Here is a 12,759-nt window from a genome sequence, read left to right as displayed (position 1 = left end):
GTGACCTCTTGTGTTTGTCACCTCTGACCTGGGAAAAAGTTTCCCACTGTTTACCCTATCTATGCCCTTCATAATGTTATACACCTCTATTAGGTCTCCCTCATCCTCCATCTTTCCAGGGAGAAAAACCCCAGTTTACCCAATCTCTCCTCATAGCTAAGACCATCCATACCAGGCAACATCCTGGTAAACCTTTTCTGTACTCTCTCAAAAGCCTCCACGTCCTTCTGGTAGTGGGGCGACCAGAACTGGACGCAGTATTCCAAATGTGGCCTAACCAATGTTCGATATAGCTGCAACATCATACACCAACTTTTATACCCTCTGACCCGTCCAATAAAGGCAAGCATGCCATATGCCTTCATCACCACCTTCTCCGCTTGTGCTGCCACTTTTAAGGACCTGTGGACCTGCACACCCAGGTTCCTCTGTGTGTCTATACTCCTGATGATTCTGCCATTTATTGTATAGCTCGCCCCTACATTAGTTCTACCAAAATGCATCACTTCGCATTTATCTGGATTAAATTCTACCCGCCATTTCTCTGCCCAATTTTCCAGCCTATCTATATCCTGCTGTATTCTGTGACCATGTTCATCACTATCCACAAGTCCAGCCATCTTTGTGTCATCTGCAAACTTACTGATCACATCAGTTACACCTTCTTCCAAATCATTTATATACATCACAAACAGCAGAGGTCCCAGTACAGAGCCCTGTGGAACACCAGCAGTCACAGAACTCCAGCCAGATAAAGACCCTTCCACTGCTACCCTCTGTCTTCTATGGCCAAGCCAGTTCTGCACCCATCTAATTAGCTCTGCTTCTGACCCGTGAGATTTAACCCTTTGCACCAACCTGCCATGAGGGACTTTGTCAAACGCTTTACTAAAATCCATATAGACGACATCCATGGCCCTTCCCTCATCAATCGTTTTTGTCACCTCCTCAAAAAACTCAACGAATTTTGTGAGGCATGACCTCCCTCTTACAAAACCATGCTGTTTGTCACTAATGAGATTGTTCTGTTCTAAATGTGCATACATCCTATCTCTAAGAATCCTCTCCAACAATTTCCCTACCACGGACATCAAGCTCACCGGCCTATAATTACCCGGGTTATCCTTGCTTCACTTCTTAAATAACGGGACCACATTCGCTATCCTCCAATCCTCTGGGACCTCACCTGTGTCCAGTGAAGAGACAAAGGTTTTGTGTTGGAGGCCCAGCAATTTCATCTCTTGTCTCCCTGAGCAGTCTAGGGTAGATGCCATCAGGCCCTGGGGATTTGTCTGTCTTAATGTTGCGTAGAAAACCTAACACTTCCTCCCTTGTAATTGAGATTTTCTCTAACGGGTCAACACATCCCTCTGAGAGACTCCCAGTCAACATGTCCCGCTCCTTTGTGGATACTGATGCAAAGTATTCATTTAGGATCTCACCTACTTTCTTGGGCTCTAAGCATAATTTCCCTCCTTTGTCCCTGAGAAGTCCGATATTTTCCCTGACAACTCCCTTGTTCCTAACATATGAATAAAATGCCTTAGGATTCTCCTTAATCCTGTCTGCCAAGGTCACTTCATAACCCCCTTTTGCCCTTCTAACTCTTTGTTACTTTCTCTGTATTCCTCCAGTGCTCCATCTGTTTTTAGCTGCCTGGACCTAACGTATGCCTCTCTTTTCTTTTTGATCAGACCCTCAAATTCCCTGTTTATCCACGGCTCTCGAATCCTACCTTAAAAAAACCTCTCCTTACAAAACCATGCTGCCTGTCATTAATAAGCCTATTCTCTTCCAGATGTGAATACATCCAGTCCCTAAGAATCTTCTCCAATAATTTCCCCACCACTGATGTCAGACTCATAGACCTGTAATTTCCCAGTTGTCTCCTCTTCTCAATGTTAGCTACTCTCCAATCCACTGGTACCTCACCCATGGCTAAAAAGAATACAAATATTTTAGCCAAGACCTCAGAAATTTCTTCCCTGACCTCTCTCAGTATTCTGGGATAGACACTATTAGCCATGGGGACTTTTCCATCTTAGTTTTTTTCAAAACCTCCAATACTTCCTTTTTTCCCTCAACATGTACTAGAATATCAACATTCTCCTTTCTACATTCACCATCCACCACATCCTTCTCCTTTGTGAATACTGTTGCAAAGTACTCATTGAGGACCTCAGCCAGCTCCACACATAAATCCCCTGACTGCCCTAGGTGGATCCATACTTTCCTTAGCTACCCTCTTCCTCCTTATACTTATATGCATAAAAAGCCTTGGGATTCTCCTTAATGTGATTTGTTGGTAAGTAGACTCTGATTGAAAGAATCATTGCAGTGGAGAATGCACCAGGTAACAGTTAAATACCAAGCTTTTAAATTGAAACCAAGCAAGTCGACTGATTGGTCGAGGCATTACTATGGAAGAATGAATCAAGGAATGGCTGTCCTCCAAGATTTCGTTCAGTTAAAAAAGGTGCAAAGCATGAACACGTTCTCCCTGTCTGTGAAAACAAGGCCCTATGAATGGATATGTGTAATTTCTGGCATGTGTGAGTGAACCAAACTGTGAGCCAGACCAATAATATTAAATTAGCTATGTGTAATCAATTAGGATTATTTAGTAAGTGCTGTCCAATTGTGGAATTACATCCAAATTTGAAACATTTGATTTGAGTTTTACAAGAAATGACTGGTTGTGTTGTGAACAGCCAAAGGGACATGCTGTTTGATATGATCTATCAGTTGCTAAGATGTACAGCCTACATAATTTAATGCATTAATTTTAACACAAGTATGATAAACCCCAAGAGGAAGGCTACCAGGATAATCAAATTTTAGAAATATCAAAACTGGAGTGCAAAGAATGCTTTGTCAGTTGTCAAGTACCTTTTATAAGTTCTTTCCCAGTGATAGCATTCGGTTATCCTCATTTTAAAAACTGATAGCTATCTGCTCATCTTTGCTCTCACAAATATGCAAAATGTTGGGGAAAACATATGACTTCACATCGGACTAGATCAAACTACTATTTGAGTAATCCACGGGACAACTCTATTACTGGTCTTGAGTCCTCAAACAATGGTAGTCTTTCCAGGGTCAGCTGTAAGGTTGCTTGCATCATGTCCTGATTTCATGTTTGTGTGAAGGACCAAAAGATAAACATGGTAATAGCACGGACCTTCGTTAGAAGCTATTCACATTCCATAATTATAGAACCATAGAACCCTACAGTGCAGAAAGAGGTCCTTTGGCCCATCGAGTCTGCACCAAACACAAACCCACCCAGGCCCTACCCCCATATCCCTACATATTATACTCTCTAATCCCTCAGTATATTAGTCCCCCTGCAACTAATATACTCAGGTGCAGGATCAATATTTGAGCTCACAGTCAATGCTCTGGGTAAAAATATCAAGTTCAAACCTGGGGCTTGCAAATAAAACTCTGAAGGCGCTAAACGACAAAAACAACTGAATTAATACACTTCTTTAATCTTTTGTGAAATATGTAATTTTTTTGTTTAAATACTCATTATGGACATTAAAAATTGTTTATTCAAAAGAGAAGTTGTGTGGTTTTTGTTAGATGTAAATCACTGATATGTTGGTCAAAGTCAAATATTTGCTTAAATATTGTAAAAAGGTATAAACATTTAAAATCAGAATTATTCGCATAAAATGGGATACTGGTCTCACCAACCATGCATACATTTATTGCTCATCCCTGGTTGCTGGAGAAGATAGTGGTGAACCACTTTATTGAACTTCAGCAGTCTGATGAAGGCACTCCTGCAGTTGTTAGGAACAAGCGCTTCAGGACTTGACCCAATGATGACCAAAGAATAGTGTGCAACTCCAAGATAATAGTATTCTCACGCACTTCTTGCCTTTGACTTCCAGAATGGGATAGCCTGCAAGTTTGGAAGATGCTATTTAAGCATCTTTGGTGAATTTCTGTAAGGCATTTTATGTACTGTGCATATCTTCGCCACAATGTGCTTGTGCTGAAGAGAGTAGATGTTGGTGATGGAGGAATGGATGCTTATATCAGTGAATGGTACACTGACCAAAGAGACTGCTTTGCCCTGAGCATTAATATTACATTTACAACCATCAAGGCATGTGGTTACTATTCAATCACATTCAATACTTGTACCTTATTAGAGTGGGTACAGAGACTTCGACCAATCAGGTCGTCAGCCATTTGCCACAGAATACACAGATTCTAGACCATTCTAGTAGCCATAGAATTTCTGTGGCTGGTCTATTTGAGTTCCAGCCAATAATGATTCCCAGGTCATTGACAGTAATGCCACTGATTTTCAAGAGGAGATGGTTACAATTAGTTTTGTTGACAGTACTCATTGACTAGTCCTCATGTGGCACAAATATTACTTTCCATTGCTCAGCAGCCACAGCCTGGATGTTCTCTAGGTGTTGCTGCGTGCAGATGCAAACCACTTCAGCATCTTAAAGATTGCAAATAGAACTGGCTCTGTAATAATTAGGCATTACAATAGAAGATGGATCATTGAAAATTTTTGTTCAAATGTATGTTCTAATCAAAACTGAAACAAAAATGCAAGTTAGGCTATATTGTAATATGAATGCAACTTTGCAGAGATTTCACTGCAGTCAGTTGTGGGAATGGTCAGTCAAGAACTTAAAGCTTGGGGAAAAATGTATTCTAAAGTTTTCACAAGTCTGCACAGTTGACAAAACGCAAAACTATTTTGCACAACTAGGCAAGCATTGCCGTTGCTTTAAGATCAACAGCATGAATCCATGTGCCAATTGGATAGTCTCAAGAGGTAAAACCCTCTATTTTGAAGGACTATTTCTGCTAGGAGAGGTTATAGTTGCACATTTATTTCATTGATAGAATGTAGGGCCAGTTCATTTAGTGGTGAAGCTTGAGTGATTCCATCCCTTCGACCAGACAAGAAACTGAATTTCCATCCATTCCATTCATGTGACATTATATTGGTAAATAACAGGCAACTCAGGTGAGGGGAAATAAGTACATTTAATTTTAGCATTCCCTCTGACAAGTTAAATTAGAAAACCTGTTCTGGCAGCACATAGTTTCAACTATTTAACCAAGATCATTTAAAATCAAGAGCTTCATGTTTTTAAGTATCCAGACCACCAACAACCTGCCCTTGTCCCCCCATGCCAACACTATTGTTAAGAAAGCCCACTAACGCCTCTACTTTCTCAGAAGACTAAGGAAATTTGGCATGTCAGCTATGAATCTCACCAACTTTTATAGCTGAACCACAGAAAACATTATTTCTGGTTGTACCACAGCTTGGTACGGTTCCTGCTCTGCCCAAAAGTGCAAGGAACTACAAAAGGTCATGAAAGTAGCCCAATCCATTGACTCTGTCTACACTTCCTGCTGCCTTGGCAAAGCAGCCAGCATAATTAAGGACCCCATGCACCCCAGTCATTCTCTCTTCTACCTTCTTCTGTCAGGAAAAAGATACAAAAATCTAAGGTCATGTGCCAACTGACTCAAGAACAGCTTCTTCCCTGTTGCTGTCAGAATTTTTGACTGGACTTTTTGGTTGATCTTTCTCCATACCCTAGTTATGACAGTAACACTACATTCTGCACTCTCTCGTTTCCTTCTCTATGAATGGTATGCTTTGTCTGTATAGTGTGCAAGAAACAATACTTTTCACTGTATGTTAATACATGTGACAATAATAATTCAAATTAACAGCTGTCTCAACTGTGATGAGAAAACATTTTTATTTGTTCATGGGATGCATACATCACTGGCAAGATCAGCATTTGTCATCCATCCCTAATTGCCCTTGTGCAGGTGGTGGACCTCCATCTTGAATCTTTGCGATCCTTGTAATGTTGGTAAACTCATAGCAATGTTAGGGAGTTCGAGGATTTTGATCCAGCAACAGTGAAGGAGTTGCTCTATAACTCCAAGTCAGGATGGTGGGAAAATTGGAGGGGAAGGTGTGGAAGTTGGAGGGAAAGGTGCAAGTGATGCTGTTCCCAAGCCTCTGCTTCCTTTTTCCTCTCAATGGGAGAGGTTGCAGGTCTGGAAGCTAGAATTGAAGACGGCTTGGTAAGTTGCTGCGGTGTATTTGTAAATGGTGTACATTGCTGCCGTTGCCTATCAGTTTTGAAGGGAGTGAATGTTTAAGGCAGTGATAGGGGTGCTGATTAAGTGGGCTGTTTTGTCCTGGATGGTTTCTTAGTCGCTCAGGAAACAGAGGTGGAACTTGCAAGCAAGTTGGTTAATTTTTTACTAAGTTGTTGGGAAAACCACATATTCAAGAACTGTATTTTCTTTTAAAATTTGGAATGTCATTACTTGGATACTTGGATTTGTTTTAAACAAAGGGCATACGTTCGCCTTTGGACTGGAAGGAAGAATGCTTTTTCAAAGAAAGCAACTGACCAACATGGTACTTGAGGATAAGAGCCATTTGCTTATTTGAACAGTAATTACTTTAATGGTTAGAAAAGGAAAACTGTTTTAAAGATAGAAACCCTGGTGATTTATTAGAAATCATCTGATGAACATGAGCTTCATGTTTTGAACTTGGTTTTTTGGAACTCAGTCGGGAATAAACGGAGGAGAAAGCTGAACAATCTATGCTCTCTTTGCAGTGTGGTCATTAGTAGATACCAGAGAGGCTCAGAATAGAGATGGAAGTCTCAAGGATCGACGCTGCTCTATTCCCCTCAATGTTGAAGCTTCATTGGTTCAAACTTCTGGACAGCTACTGGGACTAACATTCCCCCCAAATCTTCACACAAGGGAGCATCAGATCAACGGTGTCAAAACTTTGCAAACTTTATCCTTTTCAGTATGCTTTTCTTTACCTGCCAATCTCTGCAGAGGCACTATTTGTATGTCTATTTTGTGTGCATTTGCACATGCATTTTGGAATTTTTTAAAGGGATAAATATTTATGCTTCCAAATTGGGTGCTAACCTGTTGTAGCTAAAGGAGTTTTTTTTTTTAATTGTTGAAATTAACCAGGTTCCTTCAATAAAGTCTTTTTCATTCTGGGTCTAACAGTAGCAAAGGTAAAAATAACATTTTGGTGAATGAATGACACATTACACAAATATCGGAGTAGTGTGGTTAGATCAATTGTGCATTCCTTTCAATCGTAACAGAGTTCATCACCTTCCTGTAATGAGATTAGCAAACAGATTTTGCCTAGTCCCCTCACCTTCAAATGAGCTGAAATGTACTTGGAAAATGACTGATGTTACAGCATTTATTCAATAGCATAAAACTTCCTCAGTTGACAGAAATAGGATCCAACTCCTGGTAACTATGCAGCTCTTTGACAAGAAGAGTGCATGAAAGAGATTTCATTATTAATTAAGCTTTATAAAGATGCTGTATTGCAAAAAGCACTCAGAATACAGATTTAGAACGTCAATGCCAGCAAGTTAATATAATTGGACAATTCTAAATGCAGAGATTTTAAAAACATAGTGTTTCTCGGCTCCAGAGGCTCAATTCACCAACAATTTGTTGAAATGTGCCACTCCTGGCCATACAGTGAACAACAATGGCCCATATCACATTCCAGAAAAAGCACAAGATCCCACATGTTGCCATTCCTCCAGGCTTAATTTAATAATGCAAGCTCCATCCTCCATGAGTGCCAAACTCCTAAGTGAATCAAACTCTTGTTAGCCTTTTTACCATAGCACTTCAATGCCGAGTTCCTGCTGGGTCTGACCACATTCTTATGGTCTGCACATTATATAAAAAAGATTCAATCGATTGATTCCACTAATCGTTATATTTTATTTATATTTGTTGTGTCATGGGCTTCGACTTTTGAATTGGTTTTTGTTACATAAGTGTCAGCTGATGCCCAAGAACTGCCCATATTGAAAGCGCCAAGGCCAAAAAACTGGAAGAATAATTCTCAAAAACACAAATTGAAACCTGATAAAGACTGTTATGTACACGAACCCATGCATCAGCCAATAAGCATGCTACAGTACCTTTAACATTTAAAGAAAATCCCATTAGGAGGGATGATATAGGAGAAGAATTAGGCCATTCAGCCCATCAAGACTCTCTGCCATTCAGTCATGCCTGATCAATTTCTCAAGCCCACTCTCCTGCCCTTTCCCCATAACCTTTGATCCTCTTGTACAACCAATAAATTATTGGCGAGATAGGGGTTGCAGCTGACCAAAGCTGTAGTGACAGACTGGGTTTCAGGAGCAGGTAAAGGACACAGAACACCAGTCAGAGAATGCATATCTTGGAAGGGTGTACAAGTCTGATTATGATTGAAGTGGGTGAGGCAAGGCGGAGGAATGTAATGCTGACATAGCCCTTGCATTGTCTTTTGGAGGAGCTTGCTGTGTGCAAACTGGTTGCAATGTTTTGTACATTTCAACAGTGACTACACTGCAAAAATACTTAATTGGCCACATGCAATTAAGGACATCCTGTGGTCATGAAAGATGAATGCACGTCTCTCTTTCTTCTACCTTTATAAAGCACCTATAACAAAAGTTAACCGTGCCATGGTAATTAGACAGAAAAATGGTAGAGCCAAAGATGACAAAAGATAAGTAACTTGCTAAATAGGTAAGTTTAAGGAGCTACTTAAAGGAGTAGGAAGGTGAAAAGGTTAAGTGAGAGAATTCAAAGTTTGTGAGAGAATATGTGCAGCAAACTTTGGACAAGTTGGACCTTGTGATGATTAATACACTGAGAAGAGAGATTGCAAGTGATAGAAGGCAGATACAATTATTTCAGAGCCTGAAACAAGCAGCGTTATAGATGTGCCAGCAAGTAGTTACTGAAGTCATGGGATATGAAAATGAAAGTAGGGGTCTAACAAGATGACTGCTGTAAACATATTGGTTCACTGCATATTTTAGATGGTACACACTACTGCCACCATGCTGGAGGGAGTATTTGTTGATGAGGTGCCAAGTGGGCTGTATTGTCCTGGACCATGTCAAGTTTTTTCAGTGTTGGAGCTGCACTCATCCAGGCAAATGAAGAGAACTGCATCACACACCTGAGTTGTGCCTTGTAGATAATGTACCACTGATAATTTACTCATTCGTGCTAGCAAGACATAAATTGCTCAAAATAACCAAAATATTGATTAATTGTATTGTATTGAGACAAATTGTACATTGACACAAAAACAGTTGCATAATTACAAATCAAATCAGTAATAGAAGCAGTAGTCTCATACTGCTTCACTTTCACTGGATAGAGCATAACTGCAGCTCAGTACAAAACCCTGTTTGAAACATGAGTTTCCACAAGACCATCTAGAATTTAACAATTCAAACATAAATGGTTTCAATTATATCAAATGTATTTACCTTCGATCTTAAGTGAACTGTTAGGTGGAGCTAGTTGGAATTACCAAAACTACCAACTGTGACCGTCATAGTAATGATGGCACCCCAAGTTATATTTATTTTTTTTCAAAGCCACATTTCCAGGTCAATCATACGATAAGTGACTTAGTGTTTAGATCTTTAATATGAGATGTGACTCTTAAAAAAGTCCATAAGCTGCTATGAGAGAAGTCTTCACAGATAAGCACCAAGGCCTTTATCCTGAGAGAATTCATTAAATGAGACACCTGGACCTGGGAGGAGGAGTGATAGATACAGACACAAGCTGGGCCATCAATAATAACTTAGGTCAGCTAACATGATCAAGTTTTCACACTGATTGGATATTACAATTAAACAGGGGTATGATTGTGATTGGTTTTAATATCTGTACCTTGCGAATGATGTAATTTTAAATTAATAGCTATGAATGGATAGAGATAACTCCTATACCTTGATTGGTGTATGTTAATTATTTATAATTGAATTTGAAACTATAACTGCTTGCGCATGCCTGAATTCTGGATTCTGGCTAGTTCCGATTCTGACCCGTGACTTTCCAATGTCCTTGCTATACAGCTTGAATTAAACAGCTGTTTAAGAGACCCTGTCACTTGGTCTGCTTACTTGAAGGGTACAAATTAAAAGGCTGAAAATCAAAGTCTGCAACAGGTACATACAGAAGAGGCTACTCAAGTTTCTTCAAGATTTTTACCTCATTCCTGCCTTCCTGTTACCCCAACATTTTTTTTGTTTCACAGATAATTAATTAATTATTGTACTCAGATGAATAGCAAAAGTTTCATAAGTTGTCATTTTTCATTTCATTTCAATCATGGAAACAGAAGCCGTAATTAACAGATGTTAGTGGAAACCTTCCAAACATATAGCAAATGAAAATGACCTCACCAAAAATATGCTGTGATGGAACGCAGAAAAAAAAAGATTAAGCATCAAGACAGCAAGTTATGAAGCACTGGAATAATGCCAGATCTCGGAGAAGAAATATTAGTGATACAAGGTCATGTCACGAGTAGCAAAATTCTATTGCTGGGAAATAAACTGCAAACAACTGCTTTAGACTCTCAAATATTCAGAAACTCAAATCAAATGAGCATAGTCTAAATTAGGTATAGTTCTTGGGGCAAAAGGAATCAAGGGATCTGGGGGAAGGTGGGATCAGGATATTGATATGATCAGCTATGATCAAATGAATAGCAGAGAAGGCTTGAAGGGCCAAATGGCCTACTCCTGCTTCTAGTTTGCATGTTTCTAAAAAATATAAGTGGTTACGTGGTGTACATTTACTTTTCCCAGAAGTGTCTTTGGTGGAGAAACTGTGTAGCTTACACCTCTCAACCACAAAATGTCAGAGGTTAAAACATTTACACTTTTGTCCCATTCCTGGACCTTGTGGTACTGAGTGCCACTCCCAAATAGACAGCTGGCTCTCTTCCAAGGTTGCTCCACAGAACCATCACTTGGAGGTGTGCAACAACTGCCAGGGTCCCTTCTGAATGGAGGAAAATACTCCAATTTCTATTTGGCATGTCCAAAAGCGTGACAGATCAGTGAACACAGACTGATTTTCAACCTCATATTCTGCCACTGTGTGGTAGTGCTCAGCATCACCGCACTGCCCGTATCAGGTTTATTCTGCAATAGACTATGCCGTGTATCTGCACATATATTAGAAATTCGATACCACTATGGCAGGTAGAAGTGTGATTAAGAGGCTACCTTTCACAGAGAGCCGGTTTCAATAGTACATTTGACGTTACCCTTCTATTTCATTCCGGCCACGGAACAGAGAGTATGGTGACTGAGGTGTGGACCGAGTGAGGTTGCCTGCTTGATACTGGGACAAAGGAGGGTGGAGATTGGGGGTCAGTGATATACAGTGGAATCCCGAGCGCGGGGATTTGGGGAGACGATAGGAGCAACCAAAACAAAAATGGGAAAAGGGTTAGGAATGAGGCTCGATTGTGTAAAAAGAGATAAAATAAGAATTACTTTGCAAGGGAGACGGGATCGAAAAGCAAAAACAAACAACAGAAACTGCAACCCGAATAAGCTAAACAGTCCATAAGATCAGGGCGAGGAGCTGGAGCAGTGGAAGAATGGCAGGCCAGTTGACATCGTCCAGATGCAGAAACAAACATCGTCAGTGACAGTATTATTTTTCAGTAAACCAAGTGAAAAATAACGACAGGAGAATATTTCCTGAATAGGGAATAATTTACCAGTGTATGAGAGTTTTGAAACGAATCCCGCAGACAGATTGAAACGTCAACTCCCGTTTTCAATTTCACTATAAGGAACAGTTCCCTTCCAGGAAAAGGGAAATTAGCAACAATGCCCACAACACAGCGGAGACCGATATTAATTGGTGGCTTTTAACGACTAAAACGAAACTCTTTCATCCTATAGCTTTATCATCACATTTAACATTTGAAGTAAAACGTATTCCTATTGAAACAATGTTTACAAGTACAGAATTCTCAGTCCAAACCTCAAGTCCACGTTGTTGAGACAGCAGAGCCTTCAAAATATTAACTCCTTTCAATGTGGGAACTTGGTGCGAGAATATAACGAGTGTGTTCATATAGTTCTCACTTTCCAAAGTTGCAATTCTTGAAAAATCAGTTTTAAATTGCTCTCGATTTTCTTTAACAGTGTGCAGCCTAAGCAATGCATTTCGTTCAGGATCTAAAACATACTCTAAAATTAGGCTTTCTGCTGCTAATGTATGTAGTACTGTAATGTATGTAGCCAGCCCATAGATACCAATGCTGTGCTAGCATGGTTAAAGTTGACCTTGTTTGATCGGTTGCAATTCTCCACATATTAAAAGGGCTGGGACACCTGGCACTGATGTGTCAATGTTTTGAAACTGCCATTCTTGAGCAACACATTTCATGAACCGTTTACTTACATATCGCCTCAACTTCTTTTCTGGCGGAGATTTTCTTAACCAGCCGCAGTAAACTACCTCCCCTCCGCTCATCTTGCCCAGTGTTGACCTTACAAGAACAGTGCAGTCACATTGAATGAGCCGTTCACAATTCTTTCCCCCCTCTGAAGATTCGGGCTATCCTGCAAAAGGAGGCAGTAGATATTCCGATAAATCGCAACCACAAGCTCCAACAGTCACAGCGAGCCCCGATGTTCCTGCACCAGCTGCCGGGGCTCATGTAGGAAGTAGTGAGCAGAGCTGTTGTTTCGAGTGGCTCTCGCACCGCCTACAGCACCTCTTAAAGGCGAACGCCTACTTTAAAGCCGGCCAAATAAAACATTTGCATTGGACCGGTTAAATTCAAACCGATCTGGTGGGACATTTAGGGAATAGGGGTTCCTTGTGTATTTTTTCAGTCTCGGGCTG

General features: G+C 40.3%; 1 protein-coding gene across 1 annotated transcript in view; it reads right to left on the bottom strand.

Annotated features, from left to right (window-relative positions):
• The window catches only part of gab2 (GRB2-associated binding protein 2), a 294,459-nt gene extending 281,901 nt beyond the window's left edge, over window positions 1-12,558 (bottom strand). The window contains exon 1 of the mRNA XM_080197098.1: window positions 12,313-12,558. Within this exon, the coding sequence (XP_080053224.1) occupies window positions 12,313-12,384 (72 nt within the window). The 5' untranslated portion in view covers window positions 12,385-12,558. The remainder of the gene's footprint in view (window positions 1-12,312) is intronic.
• Window positions 12,559-12,759: the final 201 nt, after the last annotated feature.

Source organism: Carcharhinus amblyrhynchos, chromosome 10 (assembly GCF_965287045.1).
Source record: "Carcharhinus amblyrhynchos chromosome 10, sCarAmb.v2.hapA, whole genome shotgun sequence".
NCBI classification, from domain to species: domain Eukaryota; kingdom Metazoa; phylum Chordata; class Chondrichthyes; order Carcharhiniformes; family Carcharhinidae; genus Carcharhinus; species Carcharhinus amblyrhynchos.
This window is presented reverse-complemented; position numbering and strand designations above follow the sequence as displayed.